We start from the raw sequence: 22,490 nt of genomic DNA on the forward strand, positions 1-22,490 counted from the left end.
TTAAATCCCTAGCCACATCTGTATTTGGGCGACCGTGGCTCAGAGGGTTGGGAATCGCATCTGTAACCGGAAGGTCGGCGGTTCGATCCCTGGGCTCTCTGTCCTGGTCGTTGTGTCCCTGGGCAAGACACTTTACCCTACTTGCCTACTGGTGGTGGCCAGAGGGGCCGATGGCGCGATATGGCAGCCTCGCTTCTGTCAGTCTGCCCCAGGGCAGCTGTGGCTACAACTGTAGCTGCCTCCACCAGTGTATGAATGTGAGAGTGAATGAATAGTGGTATTGTAAAGCGCTTTGGGTGCCTTGAAAAGCGCTATATAAATCCAATCCATTATTATTATTATTTTAACTGACTAATAGACTGTACCTTTAAGAGGTGAAAACCTTCTGATGTTGAGCAGAAAGTTAAGCAGCAATGAAATAAAGCATTGGATCCACTATATCAGATTTCATTAGTTCCCAGCAATGACAGTGCTTCAGACCCATGTCTCACAAGTACATTTAAGTGTCCAGTCAGATTAATTTGCAAGTTTCCCTTAAAATGAATAAATATTACAAAAGGTTGATGCGAGCACCCACTCTTCTGCAAAACCTATTTTAGGTCCAGTTGTCCACTATCAGTTTATGACCACAATACAGTGGTCATTTGACCATTTGACCTTAGAACTGAAGAAGCTTCTCGGATGAGAGGTGAAACGTCTTCAAGCAACTTAAAGAAGTCCAGACGCTTTTCTTTGCAAGCTCCTTTGAATACAGTGGAAAAGAAAATCTTCTCCTCCTTTCATTAGTTATTGATTTACCAGTCAAGAGAAAGGTCTAATAAGGCATTGTACTTCATTTTTACCATTTTAACCAACAATTCTTTCCTTTTCAAAAGCATGATGCTCTCCAATAAATATTCCTTTAAAGGCACATTCTATTGTAGTGCATGACCAATTGTATCTTGAGCTTATCTGGGCAACCAGACACATTCCTTTTACTATTGGTTGAATTTTAAAGTTAAGTAATATGAAATGGAAAACCTTCTGATTCCTATTGACAGAAGTGAAACCAAAAGTAAATCAAATTAAACAGCAGGTTGCTAAAACATAGAGTCATAGACCAATGGTGGCCAATACTTCAATACTTTGCTTTCTTTGGTCTAGCAAGCAAGTAATAATAGAAAAATGCCACTCAGCACATACAATGGAACATTGGGACATTCAGTACTGAAAATTCTAATCTTCTCCCTAATGCTATACCCTGTGTATTCTCATCATTCAAGCTATCATTCAGCCTCCAGAACATTTACATCCGATTATTACCTTTGATTTAATTTAATTACCATTAATTAATTAATTAATTTTGTATTAATTAATCAGTTACAATACAAGTATTATGTAAAAACAGATAATTTAAAAAAGTGAAATCCACTATGGGTCAAACAAAGTCAGTTATAGTCGGGGTTGGGTGGAAACAAAGAGGGACAAGAAAAGACACTGTAGATGCCATAGTCCATGGTAGTCTTAATGTTTGGAGTCTGTTTTCCCTTTGAGTCTAAGTTGGCCAGGATTTTTCCTCCCTATGTGGTGGAGTCTGCTTCCTGCTCTTCAACCAAGCACATTCAATAGAATCTTATTAATATAGCACCAAATCATAACAACAGTTGTCTCAAGGCGCTCCTCATCAAACTAAAGTCCTCTGCTGTATTCAAGGACCAGTCTGCTACTGTTCAGTGGTAAATCAGCCCCCAAATGTTATTTGTCTTCGCTTGTTTTCTATTGTGTTGATCTCTGTGCTTTTTTGCCTCCAGTCAACCCCAGCCTGGGTCGAGAACCCACCACTTACCTGCACAACTCACCTGACTCTTTCGAACTGGCTCACTCCATCTGTCTACATGCACCTTTGTGAAGATTTCAGTCCCCAGTTAACCTCCCTACCCTCCTGGATGTCCTTACCTCATGGCCACTGGATTCCCTCCCCCTGCTAATCATTGGACAGGCAACATCTGACTCACCCACACTACCAAGTAAGCCATTGGTTCTCGCTAGTTATCTTTTGGAACTCCCCTATCTGGAATCACTGGATCAATGTCCCTTTCCTCTTCCATAGTGTCACTTCCTCCTTTGGATCCATTACTCTGTCTTTGTCGCCCTTGTGAATTCTACTTGTTGCAAAACATTATTGTAAATAAATCTTTTGAATTCTGTTGCATTTGAGTACTCTATTTTGCTTCGACCAGACCATGACAGCAAAAACATGGTCTGTATATGAAAGATGCAATGTTACTTCTTCCACTGGCTTGTCAGGTCCTGTCTTTAAACTTTATGTTTTGTCCAGCACAAAAACCAACTGCTCTATATTATCTTATTTTACTCTTTATTTGCTCTTACTTCAATTTAGACTCTTTATTTAAAACACTTTAATTATGCTGTACTCCATATGTCCTGAAATTAGCAAACAAGTCCATAAATTCAGTAAAGATGTTTTAATGAGGTCATAGATTAAGTCTCATAGACTTCTAAATAATCACAGAGGAGCTGTTCTCTGCTGACCATTAGTTTAATGCACTTTTGGCTCCCCACACCCTCTAGCAGATCATTACATGAAGGAACCTTTAAAAAAAAAAAAAAACAAGCGCGTCCATGCTCACAGGTGTACACACGGGTGATCACACCCACAAACTACACCCTTTTTGGCTCCTACCTCAAAGCACACTGTGTTCTGTTGATCTTATGTGCTGCAAGTTTAATGCACTTTTCCATTAACTCAAACACTACATCCATGTGTTCTAAAAAATCAGCATTAAGAAAATAAAGTAAAACACAAAAAAAATGACATCATTAAGAAAAAAAAAACACCAATATATCAAAAATCTGCTCTGCATCTAGATTTTTTAATGTATAAACAAATTACCTGAAGAGGAGATGAGCTTCCAGCTGATGGAAGGCTCTGGTTTACCACTTGCTTGGCACATCAGGGTGATGTTAGAGCCTTCATTTACCACAACATCTCTTGACAGGTTGGTGATTTTTGGTGGCACTGTGAAGGAAAATCAAATATATAAACTCAAGCTGTGATGTTACTAATCTCAAGAGGCACTTCTGAAAAAGGATATCACTATGACATATGTCATTGTCATTATTATTATTTTGCATAATAATATTTGACATATTTCAGTTTGAAGTTTGACACTAAAAAAGGGCCTGTATATTAGAATGGAATCTGTCGCTTGCCAAAGACATGGATTTAGACAGGAAAAATCTTGCAAAGAGACACAATGAAGCTGCATTATAGGTACTGTATGATGCAGAACTGTGTTAGACAAAAAAACAAAAAAAAATTAAATCTTAAGCTCTGATCCATCAATTTTAGTTCATTCTTTTGCTCTCTTTGTTTTTGCTCTAGGGTTTTTCCAAGCACCTAAACGTAACACAAGTGAATATGGATTGTCAGATTAATCAGCCATGAAAAAAATAATGATTGAAAATTTAAAATGTTCATTATTGTTTCCCAAAGGACTTTGAATGTTATCAGCCAATTAAATTGACATTTTTAGTTTTAAGAACTCCCATAGATATCACCAGCAGGTGCTCACCTATTACCAGTGTAGGGACTAACGCGTTGTTAAGTAACGCGTTACAGTAACTACGTTATTATTGTGGTCACGAGCACGGTAACTAGTTATTATGCCAAAATCAGGAACAATCGTTACTGGGATTTAGATAGGGTCGTTATTCGTTACTTCATGTGGTGGCTATCGTGGAGCTTACACAGTTTCCATAACATTAGCAAGTGGTGGATGCCAGCAGGTGGATGAGGGAAAGGGGGGGCAGGAGGGGGAGAGACCTGAGGCGGCCACCGGTGTCAGGTGAACTGAACTTCAGGTAAGAAGTTATGACCTGCAGTCCATCTGGGTCAGATATAAACCAAGTTTAGGTATAGTTTATTTTCGTTATGCTGACTTTTTTGTACTGGGTATTAGCTAGCATGACGAAGTTTCTATACAGCTGAGTGGGTGCTATGATGTTACTGATGTTGAACTTTATTTTGTTCATAAGGTTAATTATTAGAGTTGCCAACCGTCTCCTAAAAAACGGAATCGTCTCGTATTCAGAGAACATATTACACGTTTCGTATTGAGGTGAAAAGGAGCACAGTCGTCCCGTACTTCAGATACAATGAAAAAGAAGACAGAAAACTGGAGTTATTCTGTCTTTATGCTGCGCAGCTGCCTCTTCTTCTCTCATTCTCTCCCCCTCCCTCTCCTATTGCTACTTCAATCATGAAACTGATTAATGATCAGCTGATCGGCCTTTCTGTCACAAGTCCCGTCTATCTTGTTTGCTTATCGCCCACTTTGCACCAGAAAGAAAGAAACCAGAGGTCGCGTTAAACAACAGCAGCACGTTTAAGCTTGATCAGCTGTTGTTAGAATTTATTTAATATTACCTTCTAGTATCAGCTGATGGTTGCTGGAGCCACAGCCGTAAAAGCTGCTGGACATGATATCGGTTTGGATATGTGGTGAGAGGGAAACATGAAGATGAAACCAGGAGATGTCCTTACTGAATCATCAGAGCTGAACAGGTGATGGAGAAACAGGTTTACCTTTAGGTGACATGAATGATTTAAAGTTATGAACTGTTTCTGAGAGACAAATACCACCAGGATCCTTTTTTTTTTTTACAGCTGACAGCTGGTAACTGTGCAGGGGCGTGTCTAGCAAAGTTTTGCCAGGGGGGCCAGGTAGGGCGTTAACAGAGAAAGGGGGGGGGCACAAAGAAGTACTTTTCTTTCTTATTCTCATTTAAAATATCTAGTTTTTAAAAAAATAATTATCTGAATCTTACAACAAACAATTGATAGATTGATGCATATATACCATCAAAACAGTGTACATCATTCTCACAACATCGTTTGTTTCCATTCAAAGGCTTTATGATTTTTCCTATAATGGCGGGCCGGTTGTAATATTCTGTTCTTAAACTTATAAGGAACATATTCTCAAACTGCTTCGTGAGCCACCATCTTCTTTATTGCCACTTGTTCGGTACAACCTAACACACCTCCACTTCCGTAATCATACCCGCCCCACTGCCACTACGGCAAACCCCAAGGGACAATACTCACGGAGTGCAAACATTATAAACAATACAACATCTGCCTTTTTTTGTTTTGTTTTGTTGTTAAATGTCCGCCAGTGGCACAGCCGGTATGCATTTCAAAATAGAACATCCTGAACATGAGGATTAGAAACAGTTTTGTCCACACTGTCATGTGTAAAATTACTGCTGCAAGAGAACAACAACAATAATGCAACACAGGATATGTACTCATTAGTACACACCGACATTTGACATGTTTTTTTTTTTGTTTTTTTGTTTTTTTGCTTTAGGGGAGCGATTCGCCTACACCCTTTACAATCACAGGTCAAGGATGACCCTCGGTTTGACCACTCGTCCTGATCTGGTGGTCAGTATAAGGCTAGTGTCCATGGGTGGTGTTTTAGTGCCTCTAGATGGCGACTGAGGCTCCGCTTGTTGTTGAGCTGCACTTTCATGCTGGGTTACCAAATCGGGTGCTGGTGACGCCTTAGCGCCTCTCAGGTGCCGTCGGTTACGCCGTATAGTCTGCCCCTCGCCAGCGCGGATCACGAAAGAGCGGGCAGTCTCTGCAGGTCGGATGATGACAGCCGATTTCCAGCTTCCGGACTCATGCTGAAAGCGGATGTGATTCCCCTGCTGCAGCCTCGGTAGTGGTGCGGTGCTGCGATTGTAGTATCGCTTCTGGTGCTCTTGTCTTTCCATCCGTGTCTTTTGCTCCACCGTCAGGCTTATGACGCGGGGTACCAGCTGGTATCCGGTGATGAGAAGCACTGAGCGCAGACGTAGAGTCATGAGGAGCTGCGTGGGTGATCTGAAGCCATCGACTGGTGTGTTCCTTTGCTCCAATAGAGACAGGTAGGGATCTACTCCCTGAGCATGAGCTGTATCCAGAACTGATTTGGCAGCTTTGACTGTTCTTTCGGCAAGGGCGTTGCTTTGTGGGTACAAAGGGCTTGAGCTTGTGTGGACAAAGTCCCATGTGACTGCAAAGTCCTTGAACTCTCGAGAGCTGTCCTATGGGCCGTTATCTGAAATAAGCTTCTCTGACTGGTGAATATGGCCTTGAGCTTTTTGATGACGGACCCTGCGGTGGTAGAAAATAGCCTTTCGACCTCAAAGTAGCAGCTATAATAGTCCACATAAGTAGTCTTGTCCACACCATATGAAGAGGTCTGAGGCCACGGCCTGCCATGGTCTCTCAGGAATCTGGTGTGGAATGAGAGGTTCTTTAGGGTTCACTGCACGCCTCTGTTACGCCCCCAGTCTAGGCGGGTAGGGACGCACATAAGGTTGGAGGAGAGAGAGACAAATCCCCGCCCTGGTTCCCAAGCCAAACATCCAAACCAGTTGTGAGTAAAAAGGTGTTTTTATTTAAGGAAAAGAAGCATAGCTCCAGGGTGAGCCCAGGCCAAAATAATAAACAAAACCAACTAAGTCCCACCAGAGAAAACTAACTAAACCCTAGGAAAGAAAAACAGAACAAACAAATGACAGAGCTATCCCTCGCTCCCTACCCGGAAAACAGGAGAAAACGATTCCAAAAGAAAAGGCAGCTCACCCCTTCCGCTTCAACCCAAGAGTGCCTAAGCGCTCAACTAATTCACTAGGAGCGGCTTTCACAATTTCACACTCTCACAAATACACAAGATAAGCACGGGCTGGGAACACCAGGGTCAGGGCCGCGACGGCTGTCCGGCTACTCGCTCGTTCCACTCTCTCTCTCTCCCTCTCGGAGCTGTCAGAGTGGCCTTTTGAAGGTAGTCAACCGCTCCATGGTCCAATCAGTCGCTCACGACTCCTCATTAGGGGAGGGACCTGGAAAAGTCTTAAGCACAGTACAGAAAACACAGACAGAAAACAGGCCACACATGGCCACAGCCGTAACACCTCTCCTGACATATGGAACAGTTTTCCACCGTGGCAGCAATGTCCTTGCCCATGCCTGGCCAGAAGAGGGCGTCCCTCGCTCTCTGCCCTCCTCTCAATCCCCATGTGCCCAGCGTGGATTCTCTCCAGCATATTGTTTCTTAGGGCTGTTGGCACTATGATTTTGTCACCTTTGAAGATGATGCCATGGAACTGTGAAATTTCATTTCTGAAGTTCCAGAAATCCAAAAGGTTTTTGGCACATTTTTTCCTGTCCTCAGGCCAGCCATCATGCACGGTGTGCTTCAGCAGGGTGAGCTGCGGGCCGCATTCTGTCGCAGCCTGTATCTCTGAGAGCTTTTTGTCACTTACTGGGAGGCTGTTTATGACTGAGTGGACCTGGTCCTCCATGCCTTTGCTCCGCGTGCTGTCTTGGTCGAGCAATGGTTTCCTGGACAGTGTGTCGGCCACAGGTATGTCTTTTCCGGGCCGGTGCACAATCTCTGTGTCGTATCTCTGCAGCTGTAACAGCATGCGCTGCAGACGAGCAGGGGCTACGGAGATTGGCTTCTTTAATATGTGCTCCAACGGCTTGTGGTCCGACTCAACAATGACTCTTCTGCCGTATATGTAAGTGTGGAAACACTTGCATCCAAACAGCACTGCAAAGAGTTCTTTTTCAATCTGTGCATAGTTAACCTCTGTCGGGGTCAGTGTCTTTGAAGCATATGCTATTGGGTGTCTGTCCTGCATCAACACAGCTCCCAAACCATACTTTGATGCATCTACCTGTAGGCGTAGCTCCTTGGTCATGTCGCAGTATGCCAGTATGGGGCCTGGTTCTCTGGTTATGAGATCCTTCATTCGCTGGAAGACTCTGTCGTGATTCTGATCCCAGACGAACTCCGAGTCTTGCTTGAGCAGCCGACGCAGTGGTGCGTTCACTTCTGATAGTCATGGTGGGAATCTGGACAGGTAGTTCGCCATTCCAAGAATTGTCTCGAGCTCATTCTTATTCTCAGGAGGTGGCATGTCCTTGATGGCCTGTAGTTCCTTTGGGTCTGGCTGAATGCCCTCCCGGGTGAGTTTGTGTCCAAAATAACTCACTTCTGTGGCGCCTATGACACATTTCTCTGGATTGAGATGCACTCCTCGCTCCCTTGTGCACTCAAGGATGGCATGGAGGTTCTCGTCATGTTCCTCCTTTGTCCTGCCAAACACGAGGATGTCGTCCACGATGGCTGCCACTCTATTGAGCCCTTTGTATGTCTCATCGATTTTCCTTTGGAAAATGTCCTGTGCTGATATTATCCCAAAGGGAAGGCGCAGAAAGCAGTACCTGCTAAAGGTCGTGTTGAACGTGGTGAGGAGAGATGACTTGGTGGTTAATTGGATAGCCTGAGCGAGCATCAATGACACTGAAGTACTGTGCTCCTGCCAGCTTTGGTGTGATGTCATCCAATGTTGGAAGTGGGTAATGGGGTCTTTTGATGGCTTTGTTTAAATTGCGAGGATCAAGGCACACTCTGAGTTTCCCATTATGTTTCTCTGCGACCACCAGTCCATTTACCCATTCTGTGGGTTCTTTTACTTTGACGATTATGCTGTTTTTCTCCATGTCATCCAACTTCGATTTCAGTCGTTCCTGCAGTGTGAAAGGGATCCTCCGTAGGGGCACACGGCGGGCATGGCGTTTGGGTCAATGTGTAAGTCGCATTCTCCTGGGAATTTCCCTATGCCCTTGAACACATCAGCAAACTCCTCCATGATACTTGTGATCTGTACTGACATGACCAGTTTGACTAGGTTTAGATCTAGGCATGCTCTCAACCCTAGGATGGGGGGTGCTGCAGTTTCTACTATGTCAAAAGTCAGCATCTTGTGAATGCCTTTCCACCTGCACTTCAACTGGCATGTGCCTTTGATGTTGAGTTTTTCACCTCCATAGCCAGATAGTGTGTGTGTGGGCGGTACAAGCTGACCTGCTTGAAAAACTTCTTGAACAATCGGGCAGGGATAACGTTAGCAGTGGCTCCTGTGTCAAGCTTAAAACTCACAGTGTGATGCAGTGAGCCTACTTCTACATCAGCATAAGCCTGCTCATCAGCCTCCCCTTAATTGCACTTTGTTATGGAATCTATGAATAGCTCCACTTCATCGCTTGGAGTGTCAGGATTAATAGAGTACACTGGGTTGGGTTGATGTGGTGCTTCTGAACCGCATGCTTTGGAAAAGTGGTTCATTTTATTGCACTTTTTTGCACCTCTTCCCTTTTGCAGGGCACTCCTCCTTCTGGCTGTGTGCTTGTGCACATCTTCCACACAATTTTCCCACCTTATTATGGTGAGGTGCCCTCCTATTTTTCTGTTGCGTACTCTTAGAGCTTAGAGGATACTGCATGCTCAGGTGCTGCTCCTTGCAGGCTCGTGTGTAGGTCGACCATGGCTTTCAATTGGTTTTGTGCGATTTCATAGGAGCGTGCAATGTCTATGGCTTTTTCCAGAGTCAAATCTGACCCTTGGCTCACAGCAGCTTTTCTCCGACTTGTGGGAAACTGGTTGCAAAGACAATCCTGTCTCGGACCATTTCATCACTGTTGACATAGCCACACTGCTTAACGAGTAGCTTTAACCCTGTCACAAAGTGTTCAAATGACTCTCCTTTGCCTTGGAGTCTTTCATTAAACTTGTATCTGGCATAAACGGTGTTCGTTTTCGGCATGAGGTACTGTTCAAACCTGTCGAGATAGGTGGTCAGCTTTTTAGCTTCTTCATCAGACAGCTGCCATGTGTTATAAATGTCTCTGCCTCTTTCTCCTACCCACAGAAGAAGATAGATGCACTGGGTCTCCTTAGGCTTGCCACTTAGCGGGCCACTAAATATCAGTTTCACATGTTGCACAAACCTCCACCAGGCATCGGGAAGATCCATTTCGCGCTATCAGTGGGCGTTTAGTCCGAACTACTCTGACACCATGTAATATTCTGTTCTTAAACTTATAAGGAACATATTCTCAAACTGCTTCGTGAGCCACCATCTTCTTTATTGCCACTTGTTTGGTACAACCTAACACACCTCCACTTCCGTAATCATACCCGCCCCACTGCATCTACGGCAAACCCCAAGGGACAAAACGCAAACATTGTGTGCAAACATTATAAACAATACAACAATACAAAATGCCCGGGCCGATTTTTTTGTCCCAGGCCAGCCCTGTATTCAGCTCGTCTGCAGTCTGGAGTTACCTACATCTTCCTATTCGGAAGGCAGAATTTCCAAGTTGTGAGTAAAATCGAAAGCACCACAACTGCAGTTTTCATGTTGGATGTAAAAAGTGCACGTGACACTGTGACATAGGCTAGAATCATGGCGGCGGTCAACGACGGTCCAGGCGTGGGATTTCTCTCGTGGAAATATGCAGATTATTTTTTCCTTTCTCTTGGTAGGTGGCACAGTGCACTTGTGGCAAGTAAGCAAGCTAGAAGACTGGCAGTCTTGCTGGGTATCCAGTTACGGAAGCAACACATTAACAAGAGAATTCTGAGTAAAACCAAAGTTACTTTCCCTAGTAACTAGTTACTTTGAAAGTAACAAGTAACTTGAAGTAACTGAGTTACTTTTGATAGAAGTAACTAGCAATGTAACTAATTACTAATTACTAATTAAGTTACTAATTTAAAGCAACTTACCCAATGCTGCCTATTACTAATCATAGTCCAAGAGCTCTGTTATAAAGCTTATAAAATGTCTCAGCTGGTTTCTACACCCTCCGACTTCAATCTCCAGGGGTGTAAAAGTAAAGTTCCTTATGTCACTTCCAGTCTTTTTATGGGAAATTCTGTTGCTGTTTCAAAATGTAAACAAGAAGCTCAACAACCATTAAAACTTCTATTGATTCCTATAGGAATTCTATTTTGGGTTGTGGCATTTTAATGGAATTCAAAACAGTTTTAGTGATCTGAACAATGGATAAATACACAAAGTCAATTATTAAATTAGGTAAATTAATTTCGAAATAAAAAAGCTTTTCTGCATTTTACTTATTAGTCTCATTAATCTATGTATTTAGAATAGTTATTGAATTTATTTTTCATAACATCTGCTGTGACTGCCCTGTGAGCATTTGTTTTTGTATCACATATATCTCTATCTGTACACCATTGGTGAACTTTTTGTGCTTCTTGAAAGTAGATAGTGTGTGTGTGTGTGTGTGTGTGTGTGTGTGTGTGTGTGTGTGTGTGTGTGTGTGTGTGTGTGTGAGTGTGTGTGCGTGCATGGATGTGTGTGTGTGTCTCTGTGTGTAAAAGGTTATGGTAAATGGAATCTGTTTTTTTACTCTACCAGTAAAAAAACAGCGCCTTATGTATGAGTTCCGGTTGTGCGCAAACCGATTTTATGTGGTACACAGCAAAAAATGTTTTGTACGACTTTGGTAAGCTACAAAGCTGTACCACTTGATGGATTGTCGGAGCATTGTGGCTACTGTAGTCAGGAGCCTCACAGAGTAATTTGGGTCCAAAACGTACAGCTCTGCAGTCACTTCCAACATGAATAGACAGAAAACTAAACAGCAGTGGCTTTTGTAGGGTTACTGAAGTTGGGCTAGCTGGTATATAATGATGTGCTACGTGATCGCTAGTGACACAGCTATGTTAGCATAGCATAAACATAGTAATTAAAATTATAATGTGAGAAACATTTCTCTATCATCTTCACTCTGTGTACCTGTTTCGTTGCTTGAGCTGGTCAAATTAGTAGGACACAGTAAAAGCATCCTGTTGACATTTTACCTGCATCTGTGTTCAAAAATCTCTTTCACTCTATTTGCCCCTCTTGGCTCACTATAATCAGTGCTTCACTGGCTTATGGTTAAGTCCCTACTCGTTTTAACAATACTCAGCATTTAACTGTAATTTAACAAAAAAACAAAACAAAACAAAACAAGCCCAACTATTTTCTTATTAGTTTTTACAGACAAATCTCAAAATTCATTGACGTCTACCCATGATACTGTTGACCCTCACCTTATGCTTAAATGGTTAATAATAATAATAACAACAACAACAACAACAATAATAATAACTTTATTTATAAAGCACTTTCAGACAAAGTCCTGTACAGCTATTTGTAAATAAAGAGATAAATAAATAAAAGTGATGCATAGCAATACAAGTTAAAAACATAATAAAAGTTAAAAATGATAAAAATAACTAAACTAAAAGGCAAAGAATTAAGATATGTAGGATAGGGTGAACAAGTGGGTCTTCAACTTAGCTTTAAAATCCTCCACAGAGCAAGGTTAAGAGGTTGAGATACTGGGTGGGTGCATTAGGATCTACTTTGAAGTGATTGTCATCATATCAACATGTTTCTATACTACAGATCTTGCAGAAACACTTAGATGGTGTTAAAAGTTAAAGGATTGGCATTTTCATCCAATTTAATGACGAGAAATCCGATGTCCTTTTTACTGTGTCATATAACTGTAGGGTCTTGTATTATTGCAGGATCTTTACCTTACAATCAGTGTTGGTCAAGTTACTTGAAAAAAGTAATCAGTAACTAATTACTGATTACTTCCCCAAAAAAGTAATCCCGTTACTTTACTGATTACTTATTTTCAAAAGTAATTAATTACTTAGTTACTTAGTTACTTTTTAAAAACACGATTTACAACCTGAATAGGTGATAAAGCGATAGATCTCTCAGCCCAGTTCTACTTTTTCTACATAATCCATCATACAAAATGTAATCAAATGGAAAACTCCCTTTTTAAAACTTGTTTTATTAGTTTTAATCTTTTAACTTTATGCATCAAGCAAAAACGTAATTATATGCAACATTCACTGACTGGAAGAAATTAGTTTAACATTTAAACCTATTTTCTGCACACACAGAATGAGGCCGCAGATACAAGCAGTAGGAATGAGCTTCCTCTGAAGGGTGGTTGGCCTCTCCCTTAGAGATAGGATAAGGTGAGAAGTTCAGCCATCCAGGAGGGTCTCAGAGTCGAGCCGCTGTTCCTCCAAATCGAATGGAGCCAGTTGCAAATGATGGTCGTTTTATTGTTTTTAGCTAACTTTGCGCTACATGTCTGTCCTATATTGTCTTATGATTGCCGGACATTATTGGAAATAGGTTTATCCATCCGGATGTCTGACCGGCCTGGATACGACAACCAAGGCTTTTTGCCTCCCTATGTGGAACCAATAGCACAGGACTGGCGTTCCCTACCACTGTCACTGGATTTGCGGAAGCAACGCAGGAGACTGGGTGACCGTGGAGATCGTTTTGTCAAGCTGAAATCCTGGATTTCTTATTTTCCCTATGAGCTCCGCTTCATTCGCCAGTCTTGTCCGCGACTTTTGGTGCCTTTGCGTGCCTTGGATCCGGTGGACTCCTGGTTGGTTCTTGTTGTTGGGTCTCCTGAAAATAGTCCTGCAAAACTCTCTCCTTTACGGCATTTGTGCTGGCGCGGAGTTGACCAAACAAACCTCCGACTGGTGGATCTGGTTGACTGAAACCTGGATTCCTCCCGGTGAGTTAAGCGCCTTCATTGAACTAGTACCGGTTGGCTGTACCTTTTTTAATGTTCCAAGAGCTTCTGGTCTGAGAGCTTCTGGTCGCTGAGGAGGGCTTGCTGCTGTTTTTAAGGCTTATTTTGACATAAAGTAGCTATTCCCACCGTCTCGCTACACCAGTTTTGAACTCTGTTTGTGTGAACTCGGCCACTCGCCTTCACTGTTGTGTGCGATTATTTATCGGCCCTCGAAATATAACAAGGAGTTCTTATCCAAGTTCTTGGAATTCCTTGCTGACTGTGCATCTCGGTATGACCAGATCCTCCTGCTTGGTGATTTTAATATACACATTTGCTGCCCGAGGAAGACCCCTGGCCAAGGACTTCCTGGACTTAGTGAAACTCTTTTAATTTTGTCCTGTTAATGGTGTCACTCAAGAATGTGGTCACACATTGGACTTAGTTTTATCATATGGTTTATCTGTTTGCAATGTATGTGTTGAGGATGCAGTACTCTCCGACCGTATGCCTATTTTATTTGATATTGCTCCTTCTAACACTTTGGCCAATCGGGCTGTACCTGCTCGATGTTATCGTGCCCTTGGCTCTGATACTGCTATACAAAGTGCTATAAAGTGCTAAAGCACAGCTACAGTTGCCTCAAGGTGCTTTATATTTTAACCTAAAGACCCCAATAATCAGAAGACCCCCAATGAGCAAGCGCTTTGACAATAGTGAGAAGGAAGAAATTTCTTTTAACAGCACAAAACCTCCAGCAGAACCAGGCTGAGGTTCTGCTGGAGGAAAGCCATCTACTGTGACCAGTTGGGGGTGAGGGGAGGAAGAACGGACAAAGAAAACTGTGGAAGAGAACCAGAAATTAATGATAATTAATGATTAAATGCAGAGTGCTGTATAAGTGCATAGTAAGTGAAAAAAAGACCCACCAAAAACCCATAATGCCACTGTTCATTTGCTATCTCATCAAAGGTGGGAGGAATCTTGGAATGGGTTTGCCACTGTAATCACCCCTCAGGATGCTAAGCTGACCGACCAAGGAGACACCTGTCACACCCAACACCCACCCCCAAAGAAGGGGCTGGCTGTCACATTATTTGAGTAGAATATAAAAAAAATATGGACCGTAGTTGAATCCAGCATGGGATGGCTCCTTAGATGAGAACATACAATCTGCACATACCTACAGATTTGTGTCCACAATTCAGTGGGCTAGACTAGATTTTTTACAAAGGTCTGCCCAAAACCCCTATAGTTGAAACAAACAGATGATCAGTGTCGTCCAACTGGGGCAAATGTGCTCTGCCAAAGTTCACAGAGTTCACAGCATAGCCTTGTGTGAAAGTGGATACACAGCTTGACAGACTGAGACAGTAATTTAGATAAAACCGTTGGCAAAAATGGAGTCCTAGTATATACTACAACTATCAGGAAACCACTTTTGAGGTAAAGTCAATTGAAAATACTTAAAGGGGGGGATACGAAAGTGCACCAAGGACAATAGTCAAGTCTGATGGGGGTCCAAAGGTCCTGTCCTGTGAATTATAAGTCTCTAGAAACCTTGCAGGGTAATGTCAGATTACCCTTATTCCTTCTAGGACTACAAGAACTGCAAGATTTTCTGAGTTGTACGTGTATGAGGATTGGTTTGGCAAGTAATGGTATGAGTTGATAGCACTTGTGGAGTTCTGGGTTCTGACAACCCTAAATGTACGTCTTTCAATCTCTGGATGCAACTCAGTTGTTGCAGTTGGCTCAATATAGTCACAGAAATGAGCTGCTGAAGGGGAATCAAAAAAATCGGCTTTATTTCTTCTGAATCCATCATAAAAGGGTCATTGGAGAGTGAATGGACAGAAAGTGTAGGACTCATGGCACCAGGAGAATCTGGGGCTATGAGTGCACTATAGCATCAAGGGCCAGAGTGGATTGTTGGCGATAGTATCAACTTTCTGGACACAGACGTTGAGCCCCAGCCTTCCAAAAACACATCAAATCTACTCGATCACCTGAGAAAGCTTCCACTCTCCAGTATAAATAGGCACAACCTCAGGGCTTAAACATGTTTTAGGATTTTAAGTTTCAAATTTTATTGTTGTCATATATAGGTAATAATGACAGATAACTACTGGCAATGAAATCTTATGCACAGAGCCCCCTCAATACTGCATATAAAGAAGCAAATATTGCACAGAAACAAACAAAATGAAGGTTTTGGAGTAACCTGTTTTTGTTTTGTATTTTTCAGTGTAACCTAATCAAAGACTCGACATATCAGATTGAGATGCTTTGACGGCCATTCATACTCAAAAACTCTCTAGTGTGGTTGAATTAAAATAATTTTGCAAATAATACCGGGCCAAAATGTGTCCACAGTGATGTGAAGGACTCATTGCTGGTTATTGCAAATGCTTGATTGCAGTTCTTGCAATCAAACATTTGCAATCAACATAACCAGCACAACCAATTACTAACTTTAGGGGGCAATTACTTTTTACACAGAGCCAAGTAGGTGTGGATATCTTTTTCAGATTAGGTCCATACATCTCAGATGCATTACCGACTGAAATTATGTGGCGAAAAACACACAATAAGTAAATGAAATCATCATTTAAAAACTGCATTTTGTATTTACTTGGGTTGACTTCACTTAATATTGAAAATGTGTTTGTGTTACAAATATGCAAAAAGTTAAGAAATCAAGAAGGACACTGTATCATGACATGGTCCCACAGAGTATGTTAGCTCACAACACAGCAAGGGGATTCACAGTTGATACTAAAGAAGAACAGAGAAACAAAAGCCAGGAAAACAGCAATCCTTGGAGGCCTTACAGAGAAACACCCAACGATGAAAAGGTAAGTGGACTAATTACAAATCAACATATGCTATGCCTGACTCAGGTAGAGATCAAATGATCAGTGATTACATACCAGTACAGGTGCTTTATAAGTAGGGCATGACCACACAAGCTGGTATCTTAAAGAAGTATCCACATGCTCTAACTAACAGGAGAATGAAACCTGTATCTACGGTATATGAAATATATGGCAAGATAGTTTTGATACGATAGAGAATAGAGAGTAAAAAACAACTTCCAAAAAATGTTATTAGTTTTAGGGTAAGATAAGAATGTAGTGGTAAATTTAATGTCCACTAAAGTAATCAAAATAAACTTTGGCCTCAATTTCAGATAAATCATGTAAATTTTCCATTGTTGCTCCACACAGTGTGCCAAGTAAACTACCAAGCAGTTGTAATAAAATGCTTTATCCACCATTTTCAAAATCTGCAAAAGAAGTGTGTGCTAATAGAATAATGCTATGTTTTATAATACCATATTTTTGGACTATAAGGTGCACTTAAAATCCTTTAATTATCTCAGAATTGTCAGTGCATCTTATGTGTGCCTTATGTATTAATTCTGGTTGTGCTCACTGACCTCAAACCTACGGAGCCCCGCAGGGGACATGGGAGAAAAAAAATTAAGACGGACCTTTGCGAGATCTCGCAAAAGTTTTGCGAGATTTCGCAAAACAAACTCGGGATCTCGCAAAACTTTTGCGAGATCTCACAAAAGTTTTAGCCGCATTGTTCGAAGCCGACCGGGAGGTCGAGGTACGATGTGCCGGGAGAGCGGTGTTCCTCCTGGCTGTAGTAGGCCTCGACCTCCCGTTAGCTTCGAGATGGTGGGTGTCAGATCTCCGAAAACGTCTTGTAATGTCTTGTAAACCGAGCAGATATCTGACGTTTACACAACTACATTCACGCCTCAAAATATCTTAAAAGTGTATTTTGTGACCCAGAAAGAGTAATATTACAACTAAGTAGCTCCCGCCATTGTTGAAATTCAACTTTTGCGAGATCTTGCAGATGTTTTGCGAGATCTCGCAAAAGTCCGCCTTAATTTTTTTTTCTCCCATGACCCCTGCGGGGCTCCGTACAGACCCATTTTATGTGGTACACAACGCTGAAAAATCTGTCAAAAAATGTTTTAGTATGACTTTGGTAAGCTACAAAGCTGCACTGCTCGATCGATTGTCGGAGCATTGCGGCTACTGTAGTCAGGAGCCTAACAGAGTTAGAAGTTAGCAGGAAATTAGCTTGCTAGTTTCCACCTAAACATAATATACAATGTTCTGACTGAAGGATTTATGAAAAATTAAAAGATACAGCTCTGCTATTTAGCAACACAGCAGTTAGCGTAACATAAACACAGTGAAGCTGGAGGATCAATGTTAACTGTTTTCCACTCGATAAAAGTTAATGCAAGGGTTCCCTATGGTTAGGAACAAATGCAATCGCATGGCAGGATGCTGTAGACGGACCAAACTTCAGTCAAGAAATCAACTGAGATAATCCATCCATAATACGAGGTTAGTCATTAATACACTGTAACAACATGGGAAGAGAGCAACTGTTCAATTCAACATTAATGAATCAATGGTACGGAAGTGGAGGAAGCAAGAAGAGCGAATTGAGTAAAGTTTGAGTTATCTGAGTGTTTTGTTTCGCTTAATGCGCCTTAGAATACGGTGCGCCTTATGTATGAAAACAGACCTGTTCATCGACAGTGCGCCCAACAAGGTCGACCCTTTGCTGAGTAAATAGATTCACAATCTGTGTAGAACTTGGTCTGGCAAAGAAAAAGTTTCACCCACACACATTACAGTGTTGTGTAGGAATTATAAGTGATTCCTTTTACTTCATGTAGAGAGTCCAAAGTCCAAAGTGTTCCCAATGGTAATAGAAGCATTAGCAGCCTGAAACGAGAACCCTAAAACTCTAAGAACGGCTCTAGGAGATTCCAGAAACATCATCAAAGGTCTCTGCTCAGATTAGTACAATCCTAGCAATATCTATAACACTGCACAGTACACCATATTGCCAAAAGTATTCACTTGTCTGCCTTAATACACATTAACTTGAGTGGCATCCCATCCATAGGGTTTAATATGATGTTGACCCATCTTTTACAGCTATAACAGCTTCAACTCTTTTAGGAAGGCTTTACACAAGGTTTAGGAGTGTGTTTGTGGGAATTTTTGACCATACTCCCATAAGCAGATTTGTAAAGTCTGTCTCCATCCCAAAGGTGTTCTTCCCAATTGTTTCCAACTTGTTATAATACTACTATCAGCTAAGTGTGAAAATTTAAGCTACCATGCTGGAATTCACTGTGCTCCTGAGAGCAACCCAAACATTTTGCAAAAATGTTTGTAGAGACAGAATGCATATATATCCATCCTGAGTAAAAAATGGAATGCTATAGATAATTTCACACATCTGTCCATACTACATACTACAAAATAAGTAGGAAATCTAAAGCAGATTTTTCTTTAAGTCTTTTTTCCAGCTTAAATTATATATCATATCATGTATACAGAGCATATCATATCATATGTAGTTTTTTTCATCATATACCTTATTGTGTGAAATATAAATAAATAAGAATGGAATGATTTGCAAATCTCATAAACCCATTTGCAAATGAACACCGAATGTTTTTAGTCCAAATGTTTAAAGTGAGAAAATGCTTCATTTTTAAGAAAAATATTAGCCCATTTTGAATTTCATGAACTGGGCTGCCTCTGGTCCAGACTTTTCAACAATTGGGTAATTGTAAATTAATGATATCGTGAGAGCATCTGCTAATGAGGCAGATGACCGCAGTCTGGTTAAATTGTATCATGTTAGGAAAGTTGCTTTGTGTCTATGTGTCTTACATTGGAAGGGTGACTCTGTCATTTATGTCAGTAAATAGAAAAATAATTTTACAAAAGCAATTCCAGGAATCTCAAGATTTTTGCTTTGAAAGGAAGTTGGGTGGTTGGCATGATGACCTGCAATTACCGTAACATGGCCAGAAAAAAAAAACATCACAATAATCTTGTCCAAAGATGCAAAAACAATCAGATTTGGCTATAAATTGTGGTGATGACTTTTATTCAATTAAGACATATGATCAAGGGGAAATATTATTAAGTTAGTTATGTTCTTATGTGCAGAGGGGTAGCTCATGCAAGTTTATCTACTGAAACATAATCCAAGGGTAAGTTTGTTCACTTATTTACTATATTCTACTTCAGCATTTTTATTCAGTTTTTCCTGCCCCTTTTCTTGTCAGGGTGGATGTAAAAAACAGACGATGATATTGATAATGTCATTATTTTTGCAGCTATGCAATTATGGATGACATAATGATGATAATGATGATGCCGTAAAAGTAACAACTCTAAAAAGAACTGTATTTTACTGTCAAGGGGATGCTCTGTACCTTTTTAATGCCTTTTCAAGTGTTTTTGACTTTGCTTAAATTTAATTTATATTATAATTTAATTTTTCTTTAACAAACATAGAAACTGGACCTTAAGAGACTATACAAACTAAGTAATTTAATGTGTGGTATCAAAAGGTATCAAATTTAACATCTTATATTCAATTTCTATAAGACAACTTTGAAATGTTATTCCTTTCTACCTCTGCCAAGAAGATAATACTTTTGTTAACGTGTCATTCTGTGTATAAACTAGGTAATTAGAATTCATTCTAAACATTTCAGTTTAGAATGAATTCTAATTCAACTTTGTGGGGTAGTTTTAACAATTCATTAAAATTTGCCTTACATCCATCAAGGTCTTCAAGGTCAAAGGGGTGGCCAGAGCTCAGGAGGTCATCTACTAATTGGAAAGTTGGTGGTTCAGTGCCTGGCTGCTCCAGTCTGCACGCCAAATATCATTGGGCAAGACACAAGGTTCTCTGATGCATCCATCACATCCATGTGCAGTATTTTAGAAGATTTCCTTAATGATTCACTGGTTGAAAACTGACTAAAGCCCTAAAACTTCGAAACTGTAACCCTTATAAGTGTGTATTGTCAAAGTACAGAAATTACTGCATATAGATTTAAAATGCCAGGCCACATTTGACCTCTGACAAGCCCAATACACTGGTCTGATGGTCAAAGTAATAATAATGCTATATGGAGCTATCTAAAACTTTCTTACTGCCATTATTTGTACTGGCAACATATTAAACTAGAGAATGATTTATGGGGATTTTAAATATTACATTACTTTGGACATCTGACTTCTTTGAAATCAAATAAGATCTGTCAAGGCAGTCAGAAAAATATACTGTATTATAATAAGCTATATAAGCTGAAGTTATTAATGTGTAGTTATGTAACTGGTTATTATTACAAATGAATACCTATTATCCCTTACCTACTCTCATATGTATGTATAATCAACGTAGATATTTGCATTGCAACCTTGATCTGATTTTTATAGCACTAAAAGCTTCTTAGCACTTTTTTAAAGAACAAAGAAAACAAAATGCATATATGCAAAATACAATACTATTTCCTTATGAATAAAAGCTGCCCCAAAACTGAGCTGTCAGAGTGCTCCTTGTTTCTATTTATGTCATGGTCCTGAGTCTGACGAGTCAGTGTATTGGGTTTCCTTGTATTTTTCTATGTGCTTGTTTATTCTGTTTTATCCTTTGTTAAGGTTTGCCATTTGTTAGGGTTTTGTTCTGTGCCTTCTCCCACTTCTCTGTGTTCCCTCTGCCTGTCTATGGTGCCACACAGTCTGCTTGTGAATCTGTCCGTTTAGCTCAGTGTCTTGTCGAGTTCTCTGTGTCTGCGAGTTTCCTGTTTTATTCTGAAAGTCTCTGTCTCATGTGAGTGTGTTCACTTTACATTTCCCCTGTACCATCAGCTCTGATTTCTCCCAGGTGTGTTGCCCTCCTGTCTCTCATCCCCTTGATTACTGATGTGTGTATTTAAGCCCTGTGTGTTCTCTGCCTGTTGCTGGTTTGTCTGCGTTCATGTCCTCCGTCTCCCTGAGTAATTTCCCTGCATCTGTCTGAGTCTCTCTGTTCCTCTCCACGTTCGGTTATCACTTCAGGTTTGCTTTTTGGTTTTCCCTGTTTAGGTTACTCCATTCTGTATCTCGCCTCCCCTGCCTTGTGTATTTATTCCACCTCCCTTAATAAAGTCTCCTCACTACAGAAATGCCTGCGTTTTGGGTCCTTAAATAATTCCACACGGCTCGCCTCGACAGCCGTGACAATTTATTTTAAAAATGATCTCTTTCTGTACCTACTCACTTATTCACTACTTATTTTTTCTATACTAAAGGTTACAAAACATGAGAACTTGAGGATGGCCTGCATTCAGGGAGTTATTACTTTCCTTCCCTATGTTGTTACTTTAGGGAGTGACAGCAGAAGCAACAGCTACAATAACTCCACACACTAGTGGGACTGACCTTTACTGTTAATGTTTTTTCTCAGCTGCCACAATGAAAAATTTCTCCTGCTTTTGCTGTTGCCAAGACAACAGTGAGTTAAGACTATATCCAAGTTTTGGTTTTTCCCAAAGTTAAAAACTTAAAGCTGATTTATGAGGAAATGAGAAAATAAATATACAGTTGTGGTCAGAAATTTCTAATGGTATGAAAAATTGTTTGCCTCTTACTGATTTTCTATTTATTTGTATTTTTGTCATACTTAAACATTTCAGATGGTCAAATGTAAATATTAGACAAAGATAACCCAAGTAAACAGAAAATACAGTTTCTAAAGCCCCTTTTCCATTAGTCCCTACTTGGATTGACTCGGCACAGTTTGCCACCTGGTACCTGGTACCAGGTATTTTTTTAGTATCTGTTCACCCAGGGTTCCAAGTGACCCGAAAAGGTGCAAAAATGTGACATTGCCAGACTGCATGTCAGCAGGTATGTTCTTGCTTTGACAGTGAATCCGAGTAGAGTCGTGGCGATCCGTTTGCGAGTCGATTCAAGTAGATACTAATGGAAAAGGGGCTTCAATGAGAGGCTTTAAACCTACATAGCCATGTGTGGGGAAAAAAGTGATTGGTGCTGAACAAAATTAGTCCAAGAGCACAGCAACAACTCATCCAAGAGGTCACAAAAGACCCCAGAACAACATCCAAAGACTTCTAGGCCTCACTTGTCTCAGTTAAGGTCAGTGT

The 22,490-nt window shown here is 40.8% G+C and overlaps 1 protein-coding gene across 2 annotated transcripts in view; it reads right to left on the reverse strand.

The window, feature by feature from the left end:
- ntm (neurotrimin) overlaps nt 1-22,490 on the reverse strand; it is a 483,521-nt gene that overhangs the window by 19,038 nt on the left and 441,993 nt on the right. For both annotated transcript variants that reach the window (XM_080866697.1, XM_080866696.1), the window contains one exon: nt 2,894-3,019. In XM_080866697.1, coding sequence (XP_080722823.1) covers nt 2,894-3,019 — 126 coding nt within the window. The remainder of the gene's footprint in view (nt 1-2,893; nt 3,020-22,490) is intronic.

The sequence above is a fragment of the Rhamphochromis sp. 'chilingali' genome (assembly GCF_963969265.1).
Source record: "Rhamphochromis sp. 'chilingali' genome assembly, chromosome: 19".
Classification (NCBI taxonomy): domain Eukaryota; kingdom Metazoa; phylum Chordata; class Actinopteri; order Cichliformes; family Cichlidae; genus Rhamphochromis; species Rhamphochromis sp. 'chilingali'.